We start from the raw sequence: 12336 nt of genomic DNA on the forward strand, positions 1-12336 counted from the left end.
GATAGTTTGTTGTTTAATGCGTTGATATGTTGTTGTTTAGTGAGTCGATAGGTTGTTGTTTAATGAGTTGATTGGTTGTTGTCTAATGAGTTGATAGGTTGCTGTTTCATGAGTAGATAGGTTGCTGTTTGATGAGGAGATAAGTTGCTGTTTAATGAGTTAATCGGCTGTTGTTTATTGAGTAGATAGGTTGCTGTTTGATGACTTGATGGGTTGTTGTTTAATGAGTTGGTAAGTTGTTGTTTGATGAGTTGATAGGTTGTTGTTTATTGAGTTGATAGGTTGCTGTTTAATGAGTTGATAGGTTGCTGTTTTATGAGTTACTAGGTTGTTGTTAATGAGTTGATAGGTTGTTGTTTAATGAGTTGATAGGTTGCTGTTTAATGAGTTGATAGGTTGCTGTTTTATGAGTTACTAGGTTGTTGTTTAATGAGTTGATAGGTTGCTGTTCAGTGAGTTTATAGATTGCTTTTTAGTGAGTTACTAGGTTGCTGTTTAATGAGTTGATAGGTTGCTGTTCAGTGAGTTGATATGTTGCTGTTTAGTGAGTTGGTAGGTTGCTGTTCAATGAGTTGATAGGTTGCTGTTTAGTGAGTTGATATGTTGCTGTTTAATGAGTTGATAGGTTGTTGTATAATGGGTTGATAGGTTGTTGTTTAATGGGTTGATAGGTTGTTGTTTTGTGAGTTGATAGGTTGTTGTCTAGTGAGTTGATAGGTTGTTGTTTCATGAGTTGATAGGTTGCTGTTTGATGACTTGATGGGTTGTTGTTTCATGAGTTGGTAAGTTGTTGTTTGATGAGTTGATAGGTTGTTGTTTAATGAGTTGATAGGTTGTTTTTTAGTGAGTCGATGGGTTGTTGTTTAATGAGTTGATTGGTTGTTGTCTAATGAGTTGATAGGTTGCTGTTTCATGAGTAGATAGGTTGCTGTTTGATGAGGAGATAGGTTGCTGTTTAATGAGTTGATCGGCTCTTGTTTAATGACTAGATAGGTTGCTGTTTGATGACTTGATGGGTTGTTGTTTAATGAGTTGATAGATTGTTGTTTCATGAGTAGATAGGTTCTGCTTGGTGAGGTGATAGGGTGCTGTTTAGTGAGTTGATAGGCTGTTGTTTAGTGAGTTGATAAGTTTGCTGTTTCGACATAGACATAGAACATAGCGCAGAAGGAGACCACTCGGCCCATCGAGTCTGCACCGACCCACTTCCACCCAATCCCTACAACCGAATGACCCCTCCCAACCACTAAGGGCAATTTATTATTCCCAAACCACCGAACCTACACGTCTTTGGACTGTGGAAGGAAACCGGAGCACCCGGAGGAAACCTATGCAGGCACAGGGAGAACGTACAAACTCCGCACAGTGATCCAGCGGGGAATCGAACCTGGGACCCTGGCGCTGTGAAGCTAAAGTGCTATCCACTTGTGTTAAGCTTTAATGAGTTGATCGGTTACTGCTATGTTTATTGACCCATGAGGTGTCATAGCACTGCTGATTCTTTAGTCAGCTTCAGTTAATGACCACGAATTCTCAGGCACTGGTCATATTCAAACATGTTAGAGTCTAACAGTTGGACAGTGTTGTAGCTTAAGTATCTTGGCCCTTACTGTGTGACTGTTTCTTTTTCAGCTCTATCGTCTGACGCTCCGGACTAGTAAGGAAGCTGTTTCAAAAAGGCTGTGTGAACTACTGTCAGAACAGTTTTAATTTACTTAAATTCATTGTGCACACCTCTGGACTGTGGCTGTTTGTCTGATATGTATAGATTTTATATGGAAGCGTGTTTTTTTCAATAGTTTTTGATATAAATGATAATATTTTGCTGCCATGTTCCTTTATTTCCAGAAATTCAAAATATAAAGTATACAGCATGAGATAATGAACAGTTTTTAAAATAATCAATGAATGTTTACCGTTCCAGATTCCTCTGATCCATTGTTACAGGAGTTGTACTTTGGTTAAACGAATGCAATTCTGCTGTTCTCGGAACTTGCTTTCTGTTATAATCTGGTGTTGCCCTCAGCTGTGCCTATTTGGTAACAGCCAATCTTTGGGCGGGGGGGGGGGGGGGGGGGGGGTAAATTTAAGTGTTTAAGTGTGTTAAATTTTAAAAATCCAAGAACTTTTGTGAAGATTTGGTGAGACGTTCAAGTAGTGTAACATGAACTGGGCAGCAACAGGGACTGTGTCAGCAAATTTAATTGTGTGGTTTGTGGATCAATGTTGCAGACCTGTTTCTGTTTTAGATCAACTCTGCTTCAGTCATCTAGTTAACTTGATCAATTTTGAGCCCAGCGATGAAAGGAGCATGATATGATGCAGGCTAAATTAATATAGAGTCTTCATACTGCAGTTTACAGGAGTAACAAAATTAATTTGTTCCAAATATCAGCCAATCCACAATTGGAGCACTCTGCTGTTTTGGGTGCTTGTTATAAAACCAGGAGTGATTGATTGATAATGCGAGATGGGAAACTATAGTTGGGAAGGAAATTAGGGTATTGGAACAAAAAGGCGGAGGATAATTAGTTTGAGTTTTGAATTCTGAAGAGCTTTGATAGTTTCTCCTGATTGAGGAGTTAATGGTACGGGGGTTACAAAGGTGGACGACGGCACGGGGGTTACAAAGGAAGGTGGGGGGAGGAATTATTTTCTGAAATCAGTTTTTGAAGCATGGAATGCTTTGCCATGTAGAGTAGTAAAGGCAGATACTATTGCATCTTTAAGATTGAGAAATATTTGAAGCAGAGGACGATGAGACATATGAAGAAAGAATGTGATGGTGGAATTAGTTTTGGATTACGGATAGGTAATAAATTTAGCTGTATTGTCTGATGCTCTGGACCTTGTCACCAAGCCGATGTACTAAAAAACGATTTCTGTAGCAAAAACCGAATGGGATGAATAGCCTCTTTCGATACTGTAAACTTCACTGATTTTATTGTTAATTTTGTGATGAACGGCAGCTATCGAGCACATTGGAGTTGTGCCTGTGTTTTCAAAATTCCAGATTGTTAACTAGGTGTCCAGAAGTGTCATTTTATCTGCATATTGTCGACAGCTACATGTTTACAACTATTTAGTAGCTCTACCTTACTAAAATTTTCGGCTCCTGAATTAACTAAAGGAATTGCTGTGCGTCAGATGTGAGTTATTTCAAATGGTTCTGCACTTTCTCATTGGAGCTGTGAGGAGGAAAACAAAGTCTTGCATTGCGTACCTGCAATTTGAGTGGCCTTTACTTCAAAAGGTAATGCAAACTTGTAGCCTGAATATTTTGTCTTGTCTTACATATTGTGGTTTAAATAAACACAACTTTAACAAAACATTAATTCTCTGGCAGTTGCAATCTTTTGGACCTTTTGTTTTAATTGCTGTGTTTGGTTTGCAAGGATTGTCAGCTTTAAAGTTTATTGTAATGATGTTCATTTCATCAAACTAAAAAAAGTGCACTATGGTTTGAACAGCAGTAGTTCCTCAACTTTAATTGTTGGAATAGTATGTGTCCAGTTTGGAAAGAAGAATAGAAAAGCAACATATTTAAATGGAGAGAGATTGCAGAGTTCTGAGGTACTGAGGGATCTGAGTGTGCTGTTAGTATGCAATTACAGCAAATGATTGGGAAGACAAATAGAATGTAAAGGGAATGGAGTGGGCCTAGACAGGGTGCTCTTTCAGAGGGTTAGTGCAGTCTCGATGGGCCAAATGGCCTCCTTCTACACTGTAGGGATTCTATGGAATATAAAAGTAGGGATGTTTTACAAGAGTTGTGTTGGTGGAGGCAAGACGACATCTGTGTGTACAGTTTTTTGTTCTCCTTATTTAAAAAGAAAATAATTGCAATAGAAGCAATTCAGAGGAGGTTCACTTAACTGATCTCTGGGATGAAGGGGTTGCTTTACGAGGAAAGGCTGGACCTATGTCCATTGGAGTTTAGAAGAATGAGAGGCTATCTTATTGAAACAAAGATCCCAAGGGGACTTGACAAGGGTGGATGCTGAAATAATGTTTCCTTTTGTGGAAGAGACTAGAACTGAGGGACAGTTTAAAAATATAGGGCATTCCATTTAAGACAGTCTCTGGAATTCTCTTCCCCTGAGAGCAACGGAGACAATGAATCATTGAATATTTTTAAGGCTGAGTTTGATTCTTGACTGGCAACGGGGTCAAAGGGTATAGAGGGGAGACAGTAGAGACTACAATAGGATGAGCCACAAACTTATCAAATTGCAGAGCAAGTGTGAGGGGCCAAATGGCCTTTGCTCCTAATTCATATGTTTGTTTGCAATGGGATAGAAGATTCTATATTGAGGGGAACAGCTGGGTATTTCTGCCACTGCAGGTGTGAATCCAGGATGCTATGTTGCCTCCCTGGTGCAAGGGCCAAGGATATCACTGAACAGTTACGCACTCTTGTGGAGGAAGGGTAAACAGCCAGTGGTCATGGTCCATATCAGTACAAATGACATAAGTCGAAATTGGAAAGAGTTCCTGGAGGCAGATTTAAGGGAACTCGCGGAGAAACGAGTAAGAAGGACTTCAAAAGTAGTAATCTCCAAACTAATCAAACTAGTGCAGACTGTGTTAGTTTAAGCAGGTACCATAGTCTGCACAGGCTTGGATGGCCAAAGGGCCTGTTCCTGTGCTGTTTGTTCTTTGTTCTAATCACTATGCCTCGAGCTAATGACTACATGCCTGAGTCAGGGGTATGCTTCTGACTTCAATTTTGTACCATTTCTTAGGTACAAAAGAAACCTAGAATAGGATTTCCTATTTCTTAACTCAGGCGAAAGGCCATTGCTACTTCGCTATTTGACTATTCCATCATACCTTCATAAACTAGGTAATCAAAACTCTGCTACCCTTGTCCTAACTCTCAGCAAACCTTGTTCCCCGATCACCCCTGTGCTCGCTGCCCTACATTGGATCCCAGTCAAGTAATATCCTGAGTTTAAAATTCCCATTCTTGTTTTCAAATCCATTCATGGCCTCATTTCGTAATAATCTTTATTGTCACAAGTAGGCTGACATTATCACTGCAATGAAGTTACTGTGAAAATCCCCCAGTCGCCACACTGTGGCGCCTGTTCGGGTACACAGGGAGAATTCAGAATGTCCAATTCACCTAACAGCATGTCTTTCGGGACTTGTGGGAGGAAACCAGAGAACCTGGAGGAAACCCACACAGACACAGGGAGAACGTGCAGATTCTGCACAGACAGTGACCTGAGTAGGAATCGAACCTGGCGAAATGAACTCCCTATCTCTGTAATTACATCCAGCCCCATAACCCTCTCAGTTATCTGCACTCTTCTAATTCAGGCCTCTTGTGCATTCCCATTCATAACTGAGCCATCATTTTTGGTTGCACCTTCAGTTGTCAAACCCCAAACTCTGGAATTCCCTCCCTTCACCTCTCAGCCACTCTCCCTTGCTTTCCTCCTGTAAGACATTCCTTAAAGCATATGGCCGGAATTTTCCAGCCGTTCTTGCCAGCGGGATCTTCGGGTCATGCCAACAGCGAACCCGGATAGGTTTCCCGCTGGCGGGGGTTGCATAAATGGGAAACCCTGTTGACAGCAGTGGGATCTTTTGACCCTGCCACTGACCAAAGGAACCCCTGCCATGAAACATGGTGCAGGGGGCACAGAAAATGCCATCATATGCCTTTGATCAAGCTTTTGGTCATCTGACCTAACGTCTCCTTACATGGCTCGATATCATGCTTTATCTTATAATGCTTCTGTAAAGCTCTGGGGCATTTCATTACATTAAAGATGATCCACAAAGAACAAAGAAAATTACAGCACAGGAACATGCCCCTTGGCCCTCCCAGCCTGCGCCGATCCAGATCCTTTATCTAAACCTGTCTCCTATTTAAGTTATTTTTGAGTGTAGAAATAGGAGGATAGAGCCGATGAATGTGCCAAGACAGATGGTGCAAGAGCTGAATGGGCTTTAGATGGCTGGGACATTTGGCCGGTTCTGAGGGGGGTGGGACCTATACAGGCTGGACAGCGCTGTAGCCAATGCCCTTGTGGGGCAGTTTTGTGCGACTGGGAAGGATTTAAACAAATTTAGTAGAGAGAATTAAATCAGGATGTAACATGAGGGAGGGAAGGTGCTATCAAAGGAGTTTGACAAGCTACTGCAGTGCATCATGACTCTGTTACACACTACTGCCACTGTGCACGGGTTCTGGAGGGAGTGAATGTTTCAGTTGATGGATGGCATGTCGATCAAACAAACGGCTTTGTCCTGGCTCGTGCCGAGCTTCTTGAGTGTTGTTGGAGCTGCACTCATCCAGGCTGGTGCAAAGTATTCCATCACACCCTTGATTTGCGCCTTGTAGATAATGGGCAGAATTTGGAGAGATTGGAGGTGAGTTACTCAGTGCAGAATTCCCAGCCTCTAACTTGTATTAACAGATGTGGAGATGCCGGCGTTGGACTGGGGTGAGCACAGTAAGAAGTCTTACAACACCAGGTTAAAGTCCAACAGGTTTGATTCAAACACGAGCTTTCGGAGCACAGCTCCTTCCTCAGGTGAATGGCGAGGTGTGTTCCAGAAACATTTATATAGACAAAGTCAGAGATGCTGGACAATGCTTGGAATGCAGGCATTTGCAGGTAATCAAATCATTACAGATCCAGGGAGAGGGATAATCACAGGTTAAAGAGGTGTAAATTGTCTCAAGCCCGAACAGTTGGTGGGATTTTGCAAGTCCAGGCCTGATGGTGGGGGGTGGAGGTAATGCGACATGAATCCAAGATCCCTGTTGAAGCCGCACTCATGCGTGCGGAACTTAGCTATAAGTTTTTGCTCGGCAATTCTGCGTTGTCGCGTGTCCTGAAGACCGCCTTGGAGAACGCTTACCCGGAGATCAGAGGCTGAATGCCCTTGACTGCTGAAGTGTTCCCCGACTGGAAGGGAACATTCCTGCCTGGTGATTGTTGCACGATGCCCGTTCATTCGTTGTCGCAGTGTCTGCATGGTCTCGCCAATGTACCGCGCTTCGGGACATCCTTTCCTGCAGCGTAAGAGGTAGACTACATTGGTTGAGTCACACGAATATGTGCCGCGTACCTGGTGGGTGGTGTTACCACGTGTAATGGTGGTATCCGAGTCGATGATCTGGCATAAATTACCCAGCCTTCAGAACAGCGACCACGACACCCTGCTAGGGCAATCTCTGCAAAATCCCACCAACTGTTCGGGCTTGAGACAATTTACACCTCTTTAACCTGTGATTCTCCCTCTCCCTGGATCTGTAATGATTTGATTACCTGCAAATGCCTGCATTCCAAGCATTGTCCAGCATCTCTGACTTTGTCTATATAAATGTTTCTGGAACACACCTCGCCATTCACCTGAGGAAGGAGCTGCGCTCCGAAAGCTCGTGTTTGAATCAAACCTGTTGGACTTTAACCTGGTGTTGTAAGACTTCTTATTGTATTAACAGAGACAGACAGCGAGACATCTATTTCTCCAGTTAGACACATTATGGAATCTTTTTTTAATAAATGTTTTTGTTGTGATTTTGAACAAAGTATATTTACCGTCATGTACACAGAAGAGAAAGGCACATCCAAACATACCAAAAAAAAGTAATAATAAAAAATAAAATAGAATAACTGGTAGGGTATTGTGCACCAGCTCAACAGCAGCAACTCTGTACAACTGGCAAAATTATTTACAACACATCAAGTAGGCGACTGTTTGTGTGTGTGTGGGGGGAGGTAAATACACATTCGGGTGCCTGAGAATCAATTAGAGTGGGCAATACTCGAATGGGTTTGGTTTTGCTGTTGTCACTTGCTTCTCCCGGATGGATCTCGCTGCCGTTGTTGTCTCGCGCTCACCTCCGCTTCAGCTGTTCCTCCCGTCTTTGGCCTGTATTCTCCTTGTTCTCTGTTCCTGGAGATGCCAAGTTTGTTATCGTATCCCGTGCCCTCCTTCTGGCTGTCATTTCCCTGCCCCCCCCCCCCCCACCTCCCTGGTTCTCCTCTCTTGTTCCCTGTCCCTTCCCCTCTTCCCCCCCCCCCCCATCCTGTGGTTCACCTTTCTTTCATCGGAGGTTAAGCTATACCCCCCCCCCCCCCCCCCCCCCCCCCCCCCCCCCCGGTCTATCACTCCCTCTCATGCTTTGGCTACTTTCCCCTGATTCTTGGCTACCTGGCTATTCTGCTTGTTCGTTGGCCACAAACAGATCCCGGAAAAATTGGGTGAATGGCTCCCACGTTCTGTGGAAGCCGTTGTCTGACCCTCGGATGGCGAATTTGATTTTCTCCATTTGCAGAGATTCAGAGAGGTTGGACAGCCAGTCTGCAGCTTTGGGTGTGCTGCTGACCGCCAGCCGAACATGATTCTACGGCGGGCGATCAGGGAGGCAAAGGCAAGGGCATACGCCCTCCTCCCCATGAATAGATCTGGCTGGTCTGAAACGCCGAACTCGGGCATGGTTCCACCCTCATCCCCACCACTTTGGACATTGCCTCGAAGAAGGCTGTCGAGTACCCCATAAGTCTGGGGCAAGACCAGAACATGAGGGTGTGTTTGGCCGGGCCTCCTTGGCACCGTTCACATCTATCCTCAACCTCTGGGAAGAACATACTCATACGGGTTCTTGTTCTTGTTAAGTGGGCTCTATGTACCAATTTTAGCTGCCCTCCCCCTCCCTCTTGTGGGTGTACCGGGAAGATCTCGCTTTTGCTCATGTTGAGTTTAAAGCCCGAAAAGATGCCAAACTTTTTCAGGAGCGTGATGATTCCATCCATGCTGCTTTGTGGGTCCGTACTGGGTGGGTGCTTGCAGTGATTTCTTGTTTCGAGCCCTTGGTTGTGGCACTTTGTAGCCCTATTGCTATTCCTTTTCTAGCCTTGTTTGTCTCTCCTTCTCTGTCGTCCCCCCCGCCGTCTTTCCCTCCCTGTGTCTCCCCCCTCTCTCCCTTCCCCCCCCTTTTTCCACCTTTCCCGCATACCCCTCCTTTGTCCCTCTTTCCCCTGTTCCTAACCCCGTTTGCTCTTCCGCCTCTGTTAAGTGGTTCCCCCCACCCCCTGCCTGGCACCTTCCCCCCTGTTGGGGACGCTCTGCGGCCCTGCTTTGTTACATGCCCCCGGCGCTAGCTTTACTGCTAGTGCGGTGGCCCCCCTCTCGGGAGTTACTGTCTCGCTCCTCCCTTGCCCGGCTTCTGCAGTTTTCTGCCCGCTCATCCCCCATCCTACCCTGCACTCCTCTTGCTTGCTCTCCCTTCTCCGCTACTCTCGTTCCCTCGTGCTGGGCCCTGGTCTCGCACCTGAAGCGGTCCCTCGGGCAGTGGTTTGCTTTTTGTTCAGGGTGTGATCGCCGTGGCAGGGGTGGGGGCGCCTGGCGTTGCCTCACCCCTCCCCAACCACCCCACCATCGCCATGTTGTTGCCCCTTGCCAAATGCCCCTTATTTCTACCCTAGCTGCTGGTTTTCCAACCCGTGTTCCTCGACTAATTTGTTTGCTTCGGCGGGGGCTGTGAAGAAGTATTATCTTTCTTGGTGTGTGACCCAGAGTTTCGCTGGGTACAGCACACCAAAACGCACTTTGTTCTTGTAAAGTGCTGCTTTCGCTCTCCTGAATTCGGCCCGTCTCCTGGCTAGGTCTGCCCCAATGTCCTCATAAATTCTAATGAAGTGTCCTTCCCATTTGCAGGTTCAGTTTTTCTTGGGCCAGCTCAGGATTGTTTTCCTGTCTTGGTACCGGTGCAGTTTAGCTATAACTGCTCTCGGTTGGTCCAGCAGCTTCGGGCGCAGCGACCGGTGTGCTCTTGTCCATTTCTGGTGGGTTGGGGAATGTTTTCCTCCCCAGTAAGTTGCCCAGCATCTCGGCCACGTATGTCATGGGGTTTCTACCCTCGATCCCCTCTGGTCGGCCCACTATCCTGACATTTTGCTTTCTTGAGCTGTTTTCCTGATCGTCCACTCTGCCCTTCAGGCTTCAGGTGTTGTGCCCAGTCTCGCCACCTCCTTCTCCAGGGCTGTGATCCGGTCGCTCTGTCAGTCGCGGCTTTCTCCAGCTCCTTAATGGTCACCTCTTGGGCTTCCAGTTTCTCCTCTACTCTGCTCAGGGCATGCTGCAACTCCGCCAGGGCCTTGGCCATTGCTGCCTGCACTGCTGCCTCTATGTCTACCCTAGCCTCTGCCTTGTTTTCCTGCTGATGTTCCCTCGGCAAAGGCTGCCTTCCAGTCCCCCCCCCCCCCCCCCCCCCGGCCCAGGGGAAAAATGCTCCTGTCTGCCCAGTTCTTTTTTGTTGCGGTGAACCTTCCATTCCGCCGCTTCGTGCGCTGATTAGCTCGTCTAAATGCACTCGCACATTGCCCCGTCTGCTTTTGGTGCCCCTTGTCCCTCTCCTTTGGCTCCCTCTGGCATTTTTCTCCCTCCCTTTCTTTTCCCCCTTTTTCTTTTACCCTACCTTCTCTCCTTTACCACTTTTTTAAAATAAAATTATTTTCAAAAGAATTTTTTTTTTAAAAGTGAAAAAATGTCTTTCTCTTTAAAAGTTTTCTTTTCAAAGTTTTGTTTTTGCAAAAGGGGAAGTTCTTTTTTCTTTTCCCCCACTCACCCAGGGTCAAGAGAGAGAGCGAGGCTTCTGGCCGGGAGTCCCTCTTTGTTCCTGCCTCGTGGTGGTCGCCGGCGTGGGGTGGTGGGTTCTTGCTGCTGGCTTGGTCCCCACTTTGGTCCCTGCCTTGGTCCGGGCTGCCGCTTGTCTTACCCTGCGCTCTCCTGCGGGGGGGGGGGGGGGGGGCATCGGTAGTTCCTGCTGGCTCGGTCCCCGCTTTGGTCCGGGCCGCCACTCATCCTGCTCTGCTGCCGTGCGTTGGGGGGGGGGGGGGGGTGGGTGCGCCGTGGGATCTCTCCACTCCCGAGCGCCCAGTTCTCCCGCTCTAATGAGCTTTGGAGTTCAGGTGTTTCTTCGTCCCCACTCTCTTGTTGCGTTGGGGGGGGGAGGGGGCAAACGGGTGAATTTGCGCGCTTGGCTGCAAGTTCTCGGCGAGGAGCGTCGGGACGCAACTTAGTTCCCCTCCAGGAAGTCCTCCACCCGTGACCGCTCTCTTCCCCCACTGGAAGCCGAATCCACATTATGGAATCTTGGCTTGGCTCCAAGACTTTCAAATGGATAGCTCAGCAAGGGGTCTGTTTTGACAACTGAAAGTGGAGAGTTTGCTGACATCCTTGAAGTTATTGTAAATTTTCCCTTTCTTTGATCTGTTTTGTCAATGTCGATCTGTCTATTGGACAAGATTAAGAGGTGTGAAGTGAGGAAAATCTTCTGATTTTGAAGTGAATTTTTGAATGGGCGTTGCTTTCTCTCAGCAATTCAGCACTTGATATTGTTATTCTATTGATTCTGTACACAGTGCATACTAGGTGAATTGGCATGGGGGTCATGAAAGGACCATGGAGGGGAATCGATCGATAAGACCTTTTCAGAAGGTTTCCCTATCCAGAATATGGTTCATGATTCCTCTGCGGAGACTTGAAGTGCGATTCATCCAGAAGCTGGCCCGACTCCACAAACGTCGTACAGGTGAAATATGAAATGTCTGTCCCTGTGGTGGAGTTTGCCAGGCTTGCTATCTGCACACTTATCCCATGCCAATGACAAGACACAGAGCTGGAAAAGAGTGTGAAACCTCTATGTTCCTTCTGCCGATTTTATTTTTCTTCAGGGGCCTCACGGTAGCATGGTGGTTAGCATCAATGCTTCACAGCTCCAGGGTCCCAGGTTCGATTCCCGGCTGGGTCACTGTCTGTGTGGAGTCTGCACGTCCTCCCCGTGTGTGCGTGGGTTTCCTCCGGGTGCTCCGGTTTCCTCCCACAGTCCAAAGATGTGCGGGTTAGGTGGATTGGCCATGCTAAATTGCCCGTAGTGTAAGGTTAATGGGGGGATTGTTGGGTTACGGGTATACGGGTTACGTGGGTTTAACTAGGGTGATCATTGCTCGGCACAACATCGAGGGCCGAAGGGCCTGTTCTGTGCTGTACTGTTCTATGTTATTCAGCCCACCTCCATGCCGACATGGACGGTTGCATGAAAATCCAGGCCTAGGTCTTATTCTCCAATATTGACATCCTTGCATTTGAAGTCATCAATTTTCATTTCACAATACACCAAGAAATAAACAATGAAGGCATGAAAATCCTTGAATAATTTTTAATTTAAATGAATCGTTCCTATTTCCTTACATTGTCTGTTAGAAAATGTTTATTAAAGGATTGTTTAAAGGAACAAAGTTTAAATCAAAGGAGCTAAAATAATCAGAACATATAATTTGCATTTGATAATTCTATTTAAATAGGTAG

General features: G+C 46.2%; 1 protein-coding gene across 11 annotated transcripts in view; it reads left to right on the top strand.

The window, feature by feature from the left end:
- The window catches only part of LOC119971578 (AP-2 complex subunit alpha-2-like), a 527190-nt gene extending 525157 nt beyond the window's left edge, over positions 1-2033 (top strand). For 10 of the 11 annotated variants that reach the window (XM_038807337.1, XM_038807343.1, XM_038807342.1 and 7 more), the window contains one exon: positions 1633-2033. In XM_038807337.1, coding sequence (XP_038663265.1) covers positions 1633-1710 — 78 coding nt within the window. In that variant the 3' untranslated portion in view covers positions 1711-2033. The remainder of the gene's footprint in view (positions 1-1632) is intronic. The other variant, XM_038807346.1, reaches the window with a different exon arrangement.
- The last annotated feature ends 10303 nt before the right edge of the window (positions 2034-12336 follow it).

Source organism: Scyliorhinus canicula, chromosome 9 (genome assembly GCF_902713615.1).
Source record: "Scyliorhinus canicula chromosome 9, sScyCan1.1, whole genome shotgun sequence".
Classification (NCBI taxonomy): Eukaryota; Metazoa; Chordata; class Chondrichthyes; order Carcharhiniformes; family Scyliorhinidae; genus Scyliorhinus; species Scyliorhinus canicula.